We start from the raw sequence: 13717 nt of genomic DNA, 5'->3' as shown, positions 1-13717 counted from the left end.
GTCTCATGCACCCAGGGAAAGAGAGCAAGCTAACATGTGCAGAAAACACAAGTGCAAAATGTGACCCACCTGATACACGCAATGACGAACAGAAAAGCAGTTGAACAGAAGTTAGCACGGTGCTCAGCTCCTGCCAATACAAATCAGGCAAGCCACTCAAAACAATATGCACAAAACCAGCTCACATATATGTTAGCTAACTCGCTAGCGTGTGTGTGTGTGCAGGACATATACCTACCTCTGTCTCATGCACCCAGGGAAAGAGACAGAGGAACGGGGACACATAGAGATAACATCTCAATCACACCCACTTAAAACAATGTATCAAAACAATACTTGGGAGCCAATCATCTGCACCTTGAATGTGCTAAACAATTAACCCATGAAGGGAGGGAAATTCAGGGAAGCATATTTAACCCTGTTACACTAGAAAGTACAGGGATAAAGAGCCACATGCTAAATAATTGTAATTTTAAAAAAGTATAGGCTATTTTAGAGATCCTTTCAAAGATCTTGACTGAGCAGAACAAAAGTACCACTGCTTCTAGTGGACATCATAATAGTAATGCCCTTGGTAATAACAATAATATATGATTGGACAGATGATGAGCCAAGCACATCAAGTGCATCCAAAGAGTCAGAGCCAGACCCATGAGATCAGGACAGACATGGAAAAAGGTAAAGGAGAGACGACACAGATTGCCTGCTAGGGAGGATATTGAGATGGAGAGTGTGGACAATTGCTCTCTCAACCTTGGGTTTCTATACTACTGACAACACTTAAGAAAAGTAAGACTAAATATCCTGTCGTACGGCATACTTCAGTGGTTTCCAGTCTGAAACAGGAAGCTTCATGTATAGCCTTGCATGGGTATAGCCTTAGAGGGATGACTTCAGTGCCAGAGTCTCCCTCTCGACTGTCAACCTATTTGTAAGTTAATCATTTAACCGTTAATCTATTAATCATTATATTATTATTATTTTAAATGCAGCTGTCAGTCTGCCATAAACGTATCTGCCTCAGTTTCTAGTTCTTTGTCTGGAGCTCAATCCATGAAAACAGATTTAGATTTTTTGCTGAGATTTTCCACAGAACCATCTCATGCACAGAGCAGTAATCTCAAAGGCAATCAAGCATTCATCAAATATTCCGGGAACACGATGCTCACATCATATTTCCCAGACTGTTCAAAACGTATTGAAAACTACTCTACCCGTCTCCACTGCTACGGTAGAGTGTTCATTCTCAAAGCTAAAGCCGGTAAAAACAAGGCTCCTAAACCAGTGTGGTCAAGAACGGCCACCAGGGGGCCAGGGGGTCCAGCTCGACCCGCCGGATCACTTTGTGAGTGTGGAAATTACAGAAAGACATAAATTGCATTTCTTTATAAATTATATTTTGACTGGTCTGACCCACTTGAGATCAAAGAGGGCAGTATGTGGCCCCTAACCTAAAATGAGTTTGACACCCCTGGCGTAGACATTAAGACAGTTCTTAAGTTAGGGGATTGAGTGCTGGATTGCTGTTTTTGAGTGTTTAATGTATTTTTTTTAATAAAGAGCCGGTCTTTGTCAGTTCTACAGACAGTCCGTGTTTTTTTTTTTCTTTTTTCCCCCCAGAGGTGTGTGTGTATGTGTGTGTGTGTGTGTGTGTGTGTGTGTGTGTGTGTGTGTGTGTGTGTGTGTGTGTGTGTGTGTGTGTGTGTGCGTGTATGTGCCCTTTTTTCAGGTCAGAGCAATGGCCCTTCAAAATTCCTTTGCACGTCCCTGAGCATCACTGCGCATGTTTGAACATGTGTGTGTGTGTGTGTGTGTGTGTGTGAGTGTGTTTCTGCGTGTGACACACTGTGTGTGTGTGTGTGTGCTTCTGCGTGTGTGTGTGTGTGTGCGTGTGTGTGTGTGTGTGCGTGTGTGAGTTCATGCCCGAGGCAGCATAGGTCCAGCTTGGAGGTTGAGACATCTTAGAGACTTCCTATTTTTGCGGTGTCCACACACACACACACATACACACAACAGGGTATAAACACACGCACAGACACACACTCTCTCTCTCACACACACACACACACACTCTCTCTAATGCACACGCACACAAACACATACGCACACTCACACACACACACACACACACCAGCAGGTGTACACACACTGTCTCTCACGCACACACACACACACACTCACAGTGAGTCACTCATTGTCTACGTGTCCGCCGCTGTGTAGAAGAGATTTCATAACAGCACTCAGAAACTCCACGGAACCGACAGTGCATGTTTCTCAGCAATCCGCACACACTCACACACACACACACACACACACACACACACACACACACACACACACATACACACTCTTAACTGAGGAACTGAAAACGGCCGCGTGAGGGACGCAGCATCACAGCTCGGAAGAGGAGCCCTGTTGTTGAGCTCGCGGGTGCTCCGTTAAGGTCCGGAAGTCTCGCTGGTTTGTGGGCGGTTAACGCCCCCTTTTCGCCCAGTCACACGGTTTGGCACCTTAGCCGCAAAATGGTCGGGGGAGGCTTTCTGTGGTTTGTCTGGTAGTGACGGAGATTTAAATATTTTAGGCTGTAGGATTTTAACAACGTTTTCCAAGGATTCCCGACTCGAGCTTTGAGCTGTAGCCTACGTTTTATTCTGTATACTTCCCTTTTTTTCCCTGCGCGGTTGCCGTACTTTTCCCGTCAGGAGTACCCTGTCGGGAATTGCGTGATCCTCGAAAGCGAAACTAACTATTAGGTTGAACATGGAGTTGAATAGTTCTTGGTCGCCGCGATGAAAATAATCGGATTTTGTATCTTCTACGCAGCTTCAACAGTCCTCTGTCGAGGTAAGACCGACTCTGATGAAATGTAGCAAATGTAGTTCTCTGACTAACGTCTACCGTCTACTTTTTTTTAACGAGTGGACAACTCTCCCCGTAGCCTACCGGGCTAACGTAACCGGGGCGCTTAGTTCTGCTAGCCAGCTAGCTGTGGTTTCGGTCAAACTGTTTCGTTCACATTGGTCCTGGTAGGCTACCTGACTCATAATCAAACAATGCAAAGCACAGGGGTTGGAAAATGTGTTTTGATTCAACGTCGACGTTTCTCGTCGCTAATATGGTGGGCTCGAAAGCTTCCTTCCTTCCCAGACTAACGCTAACTTTGCCACATTAGAGAGAGTGGACTACAGCGGGACTGAACTGGAAAGGGGCGAAGGCGAAGGCCTTTGGTGTGCCAGCGCCTCTCTTAAGTTTATTCAGAATGATCTGTAGATGTAAATAATCTGTACTGTTAAATGGGTTCTTGCAAATGTCTTGTCTTTGGGGAAGGCATTGCGTAGTAAGATAACCGCAGTATCGCGAGAGATCCTCAATGGAGAGTGCTTGAGAAGATTGATAGTCCAGTCACATCTATGTGAAACAAGCACAGTTGAGTTAAAGAGTTCAGTCGCATTCATATGCAAGGTGTGTGTGTGTGAGAGACAGAGAGAGAGAGAGAGAGAGAGAGAGAGAGAGAGAGAGAGAGAGAGAGAGAAACAGGGCGAACGAGTGAGTGAGTTGCTGTGATGATGGAGAATGCTGGAGAAGATTGATAGTCCAGTCATGTCTAACAAGCACAGTTGAGTTAAAGAGTTCAGTCGCATTCAGTGTGTGTGTGCGTGTGTGTGTGTGTGTGTGTGTGTGAGTGTGTGTGTGAGAGAAAAAAGAGAGGGCGAGAGAGTGAGTGAGTTGCTGTGATGATGACGATGTTTTGTGCCCCCTCTCCCCAGCCTGGTCAGTTGTGTTGGTGTGTGTGTGTGTGTGTGAGAGAGTGTGATAGTGTGATAGTGAGAGAGAGAGAGAGAGAGAGAGAGAGAGAGAGATGCTCTGATGATGATGATGTTGTATGCCCCCTGTCCTCACCCTCCTCACAATGTGACTCTGTTGTTGTTGTTGTTGGTGTTGATGTTGATGTTGATGTTGATGTTGATGTTGATGTTGATGTTGATGATGATGATGATGATGATGATGATGATGATGATGTTTGTCTCCCCAGCCTGGCAGCCTCCTCACAATGTGAGACTGTCGCGAAATGAAGCTGTTCTGCAGTGGAACCCAGCCTCTCACACACACACCGCCACCTACACCGTACAGTACCGCATGTAAGTATAAACACACTCTCTCTCACACACACACCGCCACCTACACCGTACAGTACCGCATGTAAGTATACACACACACACACACTGTACAGTACCGCTTTCAAGTACACACACACCGCACAGTACCGCATGTAAGTACACACACACACACACACCTACCCACCACACCACACTGCCCCCCTTCAACTCACTCAGCTGTGTGTGTGTTTGGTGCGTGTGCTTTTGGTGTGTGTGTGTGTGTGTGTGTGTGTGTGTGTGTGTGTGTGTGTGTGTGTGTGTGTCTGTGTGTGTGTGTGTGTGTGTTGTCTGTGCAGTGGCGAGGACGGACTGTGGACAAACATGTCAGGCTGTGTGAACACATTGAAGACGCAGTGTGACTTCAGCGTCATGGCAACGGGACTGTACGGAGCAACACTGCGCGTGCGGGCTGAACAAGACAACATCACGTCACCATGGGAACCGTGCTACCAGAAAGTGGAATGTGTTCACAGTAAGACCAGATCATTGGAAGAGATTGTGTGCGTGTGTGTGCGTGTGTGTGTGCGTGTGTGTGTGTGTGTGTGTGTGTGTGTGTGTGCGTGTGTGTGTGTGTGTGTGTGTGTGTGTGTGTGTGTGTGTGTGTTGGAGGAGGAAAAGAGTTCCACTTTTGTCAGGTTGGATGTTTTCTCTTCATGCATCTCTCCATTCTCTTCTCCTCCATTTTTCTTTTTTCTCATGTTCTGTCTCCTGTCGATCCCTCCCCACTTTTCGTCCCCCTCTCCTTTGTTCCTCTGTCTCTTCTCTCTCTCTTCCTCTGTCTCACTCTCCCTCTTCCTCCCTCTCTCCTCTATCTTCCTCTCTCTCCCTCTTCCTCCCTCTCTCCTCTATCTTCCTCTCTCTTCCTCTTCCTCCGTCTCTCTCTCCTCATTTTCTCCGTTTCTCTCCTTTCTCTCTCTCTTCCTCTTCCTCTTCTTCTCTCCCTCCGTCTCCTCTCTCTTCCTCTGTCTCTCTCCTTTCTCTCTCTCTCTTCCTCCGCCTTCCTTCTCTCCCTTTTCCTCTCTCTCCTCCGTCTATCTCTCTCTTCTCTCTCCTTCCCTCTCTCCGCTCTATTCCGCCGTCCTCTCTCTTCCTCCATCTCTTCTCTCTCTCTTTCTCCGTTTCTCTCTCTTTCTCTCTCTCTCCTCTCTTCATCTTCCTCCTCTCTCCTCTCTCTCCTTCCGTCTCTCCGCTATTTTCCTCCATCCTCTCTCTTCCTCCATCTCTCTCTCCTTTCTCTTCCTCTCTTTTCCTCCGCCACCTTTCTCTCTCTCTTCCTCCATCTCTCCTCTCTCCCTTTCTCTCTCTCTCCTTTCTTCCTCTTCCTCCTCTCCCTCTCCCGTCCAGCTGGTTCCTGTGCTCCTGAGGTGGTAGTCCATGCGTCTCCTGGATATCTGAGTGTCCAGATGGACCGCAACCAGAGTGACCACAGCCTCAAGGATGAATACGGAGGACACCTGACTTACACACTCCTCTATGGGAGAGAGGGAGAGGAGATGGAGGTAACACACACACACACACACACACACACACACACACACACACACACACACACACACACACACACACAGAGAGCCTCCAGAATGAATACGGATGACAGCTGAGTTACATACTCCTCTATGGGAGAGAGGGAGAGAAGATGGAGGTCTCACACACACACACACACACACAGATAACACAGATAACACACACACACACACACACACACACACACACACACACACACTTTCATAATCCATCCTCCCTTTCTTTTCATTAGTGTTGTGTTTGTGTTATTTGCCCGTGCATGTTGACTGATCTACGAGCCTGTCGTGTGTGTGTGTGTGTGTGTGTGTGTGTGTGTTCTCTAAGCCTGTGCATGTTGATTGTTCTACGAGCCTGTCGTGTGTGTGTGTGTGTGTGTGTATCTGTGTCTGTGTGTCTGTGTCTGTGTCTGTGTGTTTGTCTTGTGTGTGTGTTCTCTAAAGGCTGATTTATGCTCAGAGACGTAAGCGCAAGAGGCCCCTTGCGCGACTTTTCACGTCTTGCGTGCGTCGGCCCCTTTTTCTAGACTTGCGCCATTTTGTACGTACCGTAATTCCCGGACTATTAAGCGCACCTGAATGTAAGCCGCACCCACTGAATTAAAAAAAAATACTTATTTTGAACATAAATAAGCCGCACTTGTCTATAAGCCGCAGGTTCCTACCGGTACATTGAAAACAAATTAACTTTACACAGGCTTTAACGAAACTCGGCATGACAAGAACAGTTAGTAGGCATGCAACGTATTAATATTTTACAAATATATAGCTTATTATTAGTGCTAAAGTGAACAATCGAGGATAAGTTAACACGCAGAAAGTGATGTTGCTCAAGAGCAGGATGATGACGAAAAGGGGGCACCTCTGTTTGGAACCGGTTTGAGTTCAAAATATCCGATCTCGACCATAAAAGAATAAAAGACAGTTGTGTCGCGGTGTTGTTTTAGCCAAACGTGTAAGCACAAGCAACGTAAAACCATCATTCAATTGGCAGCTCGAACATTGTCTATTGTTTATCATATTTCATATTATCATTTTCACACACATAGGTAAGGTACATACAGTTGGCAGCTGCTAGCTTGTGATGAACTCGTATTAATATGTGTGAATATGAACTATTTCATACGAAGTTGCACAGGCACCCTGAGGGCTTATACCCCTTCCCACTATAATTTTATGAGTTAAATCGAGGATACTAGATGACTAGCTATCGTTTTATGCAACTGTAACTCTTCCATTGAAATCGTTTATGCTGAGGTTATTTAAAGTTCCCTTAGCTAGCACAGCAATTCGATAACCAGTAACAACCAGGAAACACAATTTAAGCTGCAGTGTTTATTTTTTAAAATCATCTCACCATTGAAAAATCAGTCTTGGGTTCTACGTGATTACAACCACTTGTGGAATGTTAAATGGCTTCACATAGATATCATATAAACATACCTAAGAGAAATAATGGGAAATCGATAGAGCAAGGGCTCACTCTGATATGTAATGTTAGCGAATATTGCTCATGCTTTAGTCTCCGCTCTTCGTCTAAAGCCAAATCTATTCTTGAGGTTCCAACATTTTTCAAAAGCAAGTTGGTTTTAAATGTGAGTTGTCGATCAAGTTATTTTCTGTCCCGTCGTTTGAAGCATACCTGTTAGCTCCGGAATTGATCTTCCATTATTTAACATTCACGTTTCGATTTAAAGTCCAGTTTCAGGCTCTCGCACGCCCCCCTCATTTAGGCAGAGTTACTGTTTGCCTCCCCTCAGGCATTAAGCTTGTGAAAGTGGGAAAAATCCATAAATAAGCCGCGTCATTGTATAAGCCGCGAGGTTCAACGCGTGAGAAAAAAGTAGCGGCTTATAGTCCGGGAATTACGGTAAGCTTTTACGCGAGCCTCGCAGCCTGCATTCTATCAACGAATGTTACGAGATGAGGTTACTAAAATATTTTGCATGTCTACTCAGTTTTACAGTGCTTCCCAAGTAAAGGTTTGAAAAGAACTTCAAGCTTCTGACTTTCTGTTAGGGAACCTGTTATCTATCTGCAGAGCAAATGTCAGGCTCATACAAAAACATTAACCTGAATTACTTGATGCTAATACCTAGCGCGGCGTCTTTAGGATTTCACATATTTTCCATATTTTTATTTTCTACCACAGTAAAACATGCAATACTATGTGATTGTTTTTAGAAAACGAATGTTACGTGATGAGATTACTAAAATGTAGTCTGCATGTCTGCTCAGTTTAACAGTGCTTCCCAAGCAAAGGTTTGAAAAGAACTTCAAGCTTCAGACTTTCTGTTAGGGAAACAGCTTTCTATCTGCCAAGCAAATGGCAGGCTCATGACAACACGCGCAACCTTTGGGAGCATGAACTGCTATGAGTAAATTTTGCGCAACAATTAACCCCAACGCAGAACCAAGCAGCCGCCTTAAGCCTTTGCATGTTGACTGTTCTATGACTCTGTCGTGTGTGTGTGTGTGTCTGTGTCTGTGTGTATGTGTGTGTGTCTATGTGTGTCGTGTGTGTCGTGTGTGTGTGTGTGTGTGTGTGTGTGTCTGTATGTATGTGTGTGAGTCTGTGTGTGTGTGTGTGTTCTCTAAGCCTGTGTATGTTGACAGTTGTGCGAGCCTGTCGTGTGTGTGTGTGTGTGTGTGTGTGTGTGTGTGTGTGTGTGTGTGTGTGTTCTCTAAGCCTGTGTATGTTGACAGTTGTGCGAGCCTGTCGTGTGTGTGTGCTGTAACACATGTTGTTCTTGTGTTCCACCAGGTGTTCTGTGAGTACTGCGGGCCTGCGGTGCGCATGCCTTTGTCCATGGGAGAGCGGATCTGTGTGCGAGTGCAGTACCTGATCTACTCCACACCTCACGGAACCCTCAGCGATCCTGAGTGCCGACTCATACCACAGTCAGGTTAGTGTCAACACAGACACACGCACACACACACACAGACACACACACACACACACACACATACACACACAATCACATAATCACACAGACACACGCACACAAACAAAACACACACACAGACACACACATGCACACACACGCACAGGATTAAAATATTTACCACGGCTAGGTTGGATTTCCTATGGTGACAGATTCATAAATGAGACACATGATGTCGTGGAGCAGGCGGGCACATGTACAGACCAGGTGTGGTTTCTTTGTTATTATACCACGGCTTGGCTGGGTTCTATGGTGACACAAGCTTTAAAACATCAATGAACTCTGATATTTGCACACCTATGAAGCAGTCCCAGGTTTTGACTGTATTATACTTGCATATCTATTTGCCAAATTAGGTCTGAAGTTTAAATGAACTGTCGCTTTGTGCGAGAGTTACAAATTAGTGGACGATTGAAGTACAAAGTGTAGCAACATGTTCGCCAAGTTCCCTATGAAGTAGTCCCAAGTTTTTGACTTGATTACGCCCGGTATCAATGCACCAAGTTCGTTATGAAGTTTACATGAACGAGAGCGTAAATGAATGAGAAACTTTTATGACCGTTACTCTGCAATTGGGTTAGGTACCTCAGTGATGTAAATATAGAACTAACAACTGGGCTTTTGGCCATAGCAACCATCCATTTAGAACTAACAACTGGGCTTTGGCCATAGCAACCATCCCTTTATAAGTAACAACTGGGCTTTGGCCATAGCAACCATCCATTTAGAACTATCAACTGGGCTTTGGCCATAGCAACCATCCATTTAGAACTAACAACTGGGCTTTGGCCATAGCAACCATCCATTTAGAACTAACAACTGGGCTTTGGTCATAGCAACCATCCATTTAGAACTAACAACAGGGATTTGGCCATAGCAACCATCCATTTAGAACTAACAACTGGGCTTTGGCCATAGCAACCATCCTTTTAGAACTAACCACTGGGCTTTGGCCATAGCAACCATCCTTTTAGAATTAACAACTGGGAAGTAAGTAGTTCTAAGAACAAGTCTGTTTTAGGGATCAATGCGTAAAATGATAGACCCAGATTAACATAAGTGTTGCATAAGTTGTTGTGTGTCCTTCGTTATCCCTTCTTTACCCCTAATCACCAACCTACATGTGTCGCCTAGCTCACGGATATCTGCAGCTAAGGACTGGTACTTGGCTAGTTTAGCTCACGGATAGCTGCAGCTAAGGGCTGGTACTTGGCTAGTTTAGCTCAGGGATAGCTGCAGCTAAGGGCTGGTACTTGGCTAGTTTAGCTCACGGATAGCTGCAGCTAAGGGCTGGTACTTGGCTAGTTTAGCTCACGGATAGCTGCGACTAAGGACTGGTACTGGGCTAGTTTAGCTCAGGGATAGCTGCAGCTAAGGACTGGTACTTGGCTAGTTTAGCTCACGGATAGCTGCAGCTAAGGACTGGTACTTGGCTAGTTTAGCTCACGGATAGCTGCAGCTAAAGACTGGTACTTGGCTAGTTTAGCTCACGGATAGCTGCAGCTAAGGGCTGGTACTTGGCTAGTTTAGCTCACGGATAGCTGCAGCTAAGGGCTGATACCTGGCTAGTTTAGCTCACGGATAGCTGCAGCTAAGGGCTGGTACTGGGCTAGTTTAGCTCACGGATAGCTGCAGCTAAGGGCTGGTACCTGGCTAGTTTAGCTCACGGATAGCTGCAGCTAAGGGCTGGTACTTGGTTAGTTTAGTTCACGGATAGCTGCGACTAAGGACTGGTACTGGGCTAGTTTAGCTCACGGATAGCTGCAGCTAAGGACTGGTACTTGGCTAGTTTAGCTCACGGATAGCTGCAGCTAAGGACTGGTACTGGGCTAGTTTAGCTCACGGATAGCTGCAGCTAAGGACTGGTACTTGGCTAGTTTAGCTCACGGATAGCTGCAGCTAAGGGCTGGTACTTGGCTAGTTTAGCTCACGGATAGCTGCAGCTAAGGGCTGGTACTTGGCTAGTTTAGCTCACGGATAGCTGCAGCTAAGGGCTGGTATTTGGCTAGTTTAGCTCACGGATAGCTGCAGCTAAGGGCTGGTACTTGCTAGTTTGTCAGAGGAGGCTATGTCCACGTAGGTGAAAGACACAACCCATCTCTGAGACTATGACTTCTTTCATCCGTCATCTACAAACACATTAGGGTTGGAACAGAACACATTATGAGATATGTTCTACCAATTAGGGGGTGTTTCTGAACAGATACATCTCTTTCATCAATTAACACACACACACACACACGCACACACACACACACACACAGACACGACAGAAAAAAAACTAAAACAAAAGTCTCCCCACTCTCTCTCTACCCCTGCCTCTCTTCCTCCCTCTTGTTCACTTTCAACCTCTCTCCTTCTCCCCCCCTCTCTGTATCCCCCCTCTCTCTCTGTATCCCCCCTCTCTCTCTGTATCCCCCCCTCTCTCTTCCTTCCCCCCTCTCTCTCCCCACCCCCTCCCTCTCCTCCCCCCCCCTGTAGAGCGGGGTAGAGAGCTGTCCATGGTGGCGCTTCTGGCTGCTGTGTTCTCAGTGCTGGTGGGGCTGACTGTTGGCTGCTACTGTTTCATCAGCCGCTACCACACACACATCAAAGACTTCATGAGACCAGAGACACTGCCTGAGCACTTTACTGAGGTAACACACACACACACACACACACACACACACACACATCAAGGCATTCATGAGACCAGAGACACTGCCTGAGCACTTTACTGAGGTAACACACACACACACACACACACACACACACACACATCAAGGCCTTCATGAGACCAGAGACACTGCCTGAGCACTTCACTGAGGTAACACACACACACACACACACTCACCTCATTGCCATTTTCTCTCCTGTGCAGTTCTTCCCAGGTACGTTTGTCCAGCAGACCCCGTCCAATCCCAGCCCAGAGTGGCAGTCACATGACGTCATCAGTTGCATGGAGGAGAAACAAGAAGAGGAAGATGGAGAGAGAACCACCGGATCAGAACCGGACTGGATCCATAGAACCAGCGGGTCAGGACTGGACTGGAGCCAGACTCTAGTGGATGAGGAGGAGAGGAGAGAGGGTGATGGGGAGGGGGGCTACAGAGACTATGAGGGCTCTGGGTTCAACTCTAACACACCACTGATCTGACTCGCACTCTTTCTTTCTCGCACACACACACACACACACACACACACACACACACACACACACACACACACACACACACACACACACAGGACTGTAAGGGCTTTGGGATTGCTCTGACCAAGAAATAAACCCACACACATGTACACATACACACAGAGGGAGAGATTTCCTTTTTTCCAGAGTAAATTTTGCTTCTGTTCGTGTGTGTGTGTTTGTGTGTGTGTGTGTGTGTGCGATGTGTGTCTGCTTGTGTTGCTGTTCATACAGGCAGCTTGCTGTAAAACTATTAAGCTTTCAATGCAAAGCCTATTAATGCACTTTTGTGTGTGTGTGCACGTGTGTGTTCACCACTGTTTGAGAGTCAGTGAATGAGTAAGGAATGGTTTGTGTAGGTGGGTGTGTGTGTGTGTGTGTGTGTGTGTGTGTGTGTGTGTGTGTGTGTGTGTGTGTGTGTGTGTGTTCAGCTCTTTCCTGTGTCTGGCCTAAGAGTGTGTGTGTGTGTTCAGCTCTTTCCTGTGTCTGGCTTAAGAGTGTGTGTGTTTGTGTGTGTATGTTCAGCTCTTTCCTGTGTCTGGCCTAAGAGTGTGTGTCTGTGTCTGTGTCTGTGTGCGTGTGTGTTCAGCTCTTTCCTGTGTCTGGCCTGAGTGTGTAGTTGATGCTGTACTTTATTGTGCCTGTTTACAGGAAACACAACTTTACTAAACTGCAATAAAAGTCCCTGATCCCTGAATCTGTCTATGTTCCCAGTCATTTGATAGAATTACTCAATTACAGTGTGTGTGTGTGTGTGTGTGTGTGTGTGTGTGTGTGTGTGTGTGTGTGTGTGTGTGTGTGTGTGTGTGTGTGTGTGTGTGTGTAAGGGGGCATCTCTGTGTTATACGAATAGGATCATTCTACCACTACCATCCAAATGCGCAATACATCCCCGTGAACACAACGGAGAAACCTACAAGTCCATATGATGACCTACAGTTCAAAAAATGCTTCCCCTGACTGGAAATATCAACACTATTTTGTCTTCAAAGATTAAAGTCGGAAGAACATAACAGTGCAGTGCACCTAATGCCTCACTGCGGTGAACCTACTGTCGTTATCCAAGGACTTAACGTCAAATTTCATGCGAGTTTTCAGCACTGCGAACATCTACACAGATATCCAGTTAGCTAAAGTTAAAGTTGGTTAGCTTACCTTGCCTGTAGTGAAAAGGGGGACGGGCTGTGTTAACTGAGATGATCGTGTGGGGATAAAACACAAGCCTCTGACCGAAATATATTCGTGGCAGTTTAATTGACGTTTCGTGAAGTGTAAGAGTAACATCTGTTTATTAACAAAGCAACTTTTGGCTATATGTAAGCAACTATCACTTAAACAACATTCAAACAGCATGTGCAAACTATTGTACTCTGTAGGTCCGCCATATAATTTATTTTCATTAAAAGTCACAAAGCGAGCAACACATTAACATCTCATATCGCCTGTGGTTTATGCTTACGGATGACGCCCAAAAATAAATAATTATATTTGTAGTATATCAATAGTCGCAAAGCGTGGCATTTATTAAAATATCGTATCGACTGTGGTTTGTGCTCACGGATGACATGACGGAGGACGCGCAAAAATAAAATCCTGCGCATCCCATAGCGGAGCTTCTAATGTCACGATGCAGTAAAAGAAAGATCGGATTAGTCTTGAGCTGAGTTTTAATCAAACTTTTTGATGCATATTTTGACCAATTGAATACGACATCCTGACTGGAAACAAGTCTTCTAATGCGAAAAATATATTCAATTGGCTACTTTGATCATATGCCACTAAGTATGGTTGATGGAAATGGATTTATTCGGATACATTCCCACTTGGTGCAGCCATTTTATGAGGTGTTTCCGTAAACGCACTAACAACCTTACCTTTGAACTGCACAGCTGTTCACAACTCCTCCCCTTGGGAAAGTGTCCCTTT

The 13717-nt window shown here is 45.7% G+C and overlaps 1 protein-coding gene across 1 annotated transcript; it reads left to right on the top strand.

Annotated features, from left to right (window-relative positions):
* Positions 1-2509: 2509 nt before the first annotated feature.
* On the top strand, positions 2510-12459 carry ifngr2 (interferon gamma receptor 2). The gene is made up of 7 exons (XM_080839953.1): positions 2510-2844; positions 4034-4139; positions 4454-4629; positions 5502-5656; positions 8442-8583; positions 11104-11258; positions 11483-12459. Exons 1-7 carry the CDS (start codon positions 2790-2792, stop codon positions 11756-11758), a joined length of 1065 nt encoding a protein of 354 aa, XP_080696079.1. The 5' UTR covers positions 2510-2789; the 3' UTR covers positions 11759-12459.
* The last annotated feature ends 1258 nt before the right edge of the window (positions 12460-13717 follow it).

Source organism: Sprattus sprattus (assembly GCF_963457725.1).
Source record: "Sprattus sprattus genome assembly, chromosome: 5".
Classification (NCBI taxonomy): domain Eukaryota; kingdom Metazoa; phylum Chordata; class Actinopteri; order Clupeiformes; family Clupeidae; genus Sprattus; species Sprattus sprattus.
Note: the sequence above shows the minus strand (reverse complement) of the source record. Positions and strands in the feature narration are given on the sequence as shown.

Excerpts from the sequence above, each read along its gene's own strand:
- ifngr2 (XM_080839953.1), top strand. The coding sequence starts at position 2,790 with ATGAAAATAATCGGATTTTGTATCTTCTACGCAGCTTCAACAGTCCTC. Across the intron at positions 8,584-11,103 it reads CCGACTCATACCACAGTCAG|AGCGGGGTAGAGAGCTGTCC; the intron begins GTTAGTGTCAAC and ends CCCCCCCTGTAG. Across the intron at positions 11,259-11,482 it reads TGCCTGAGCACTTTACTGAG|TTCTTCCCAGGTACGTTTGT; the intron begins GTAACACACACA and ends TCTCCTGTGCAG.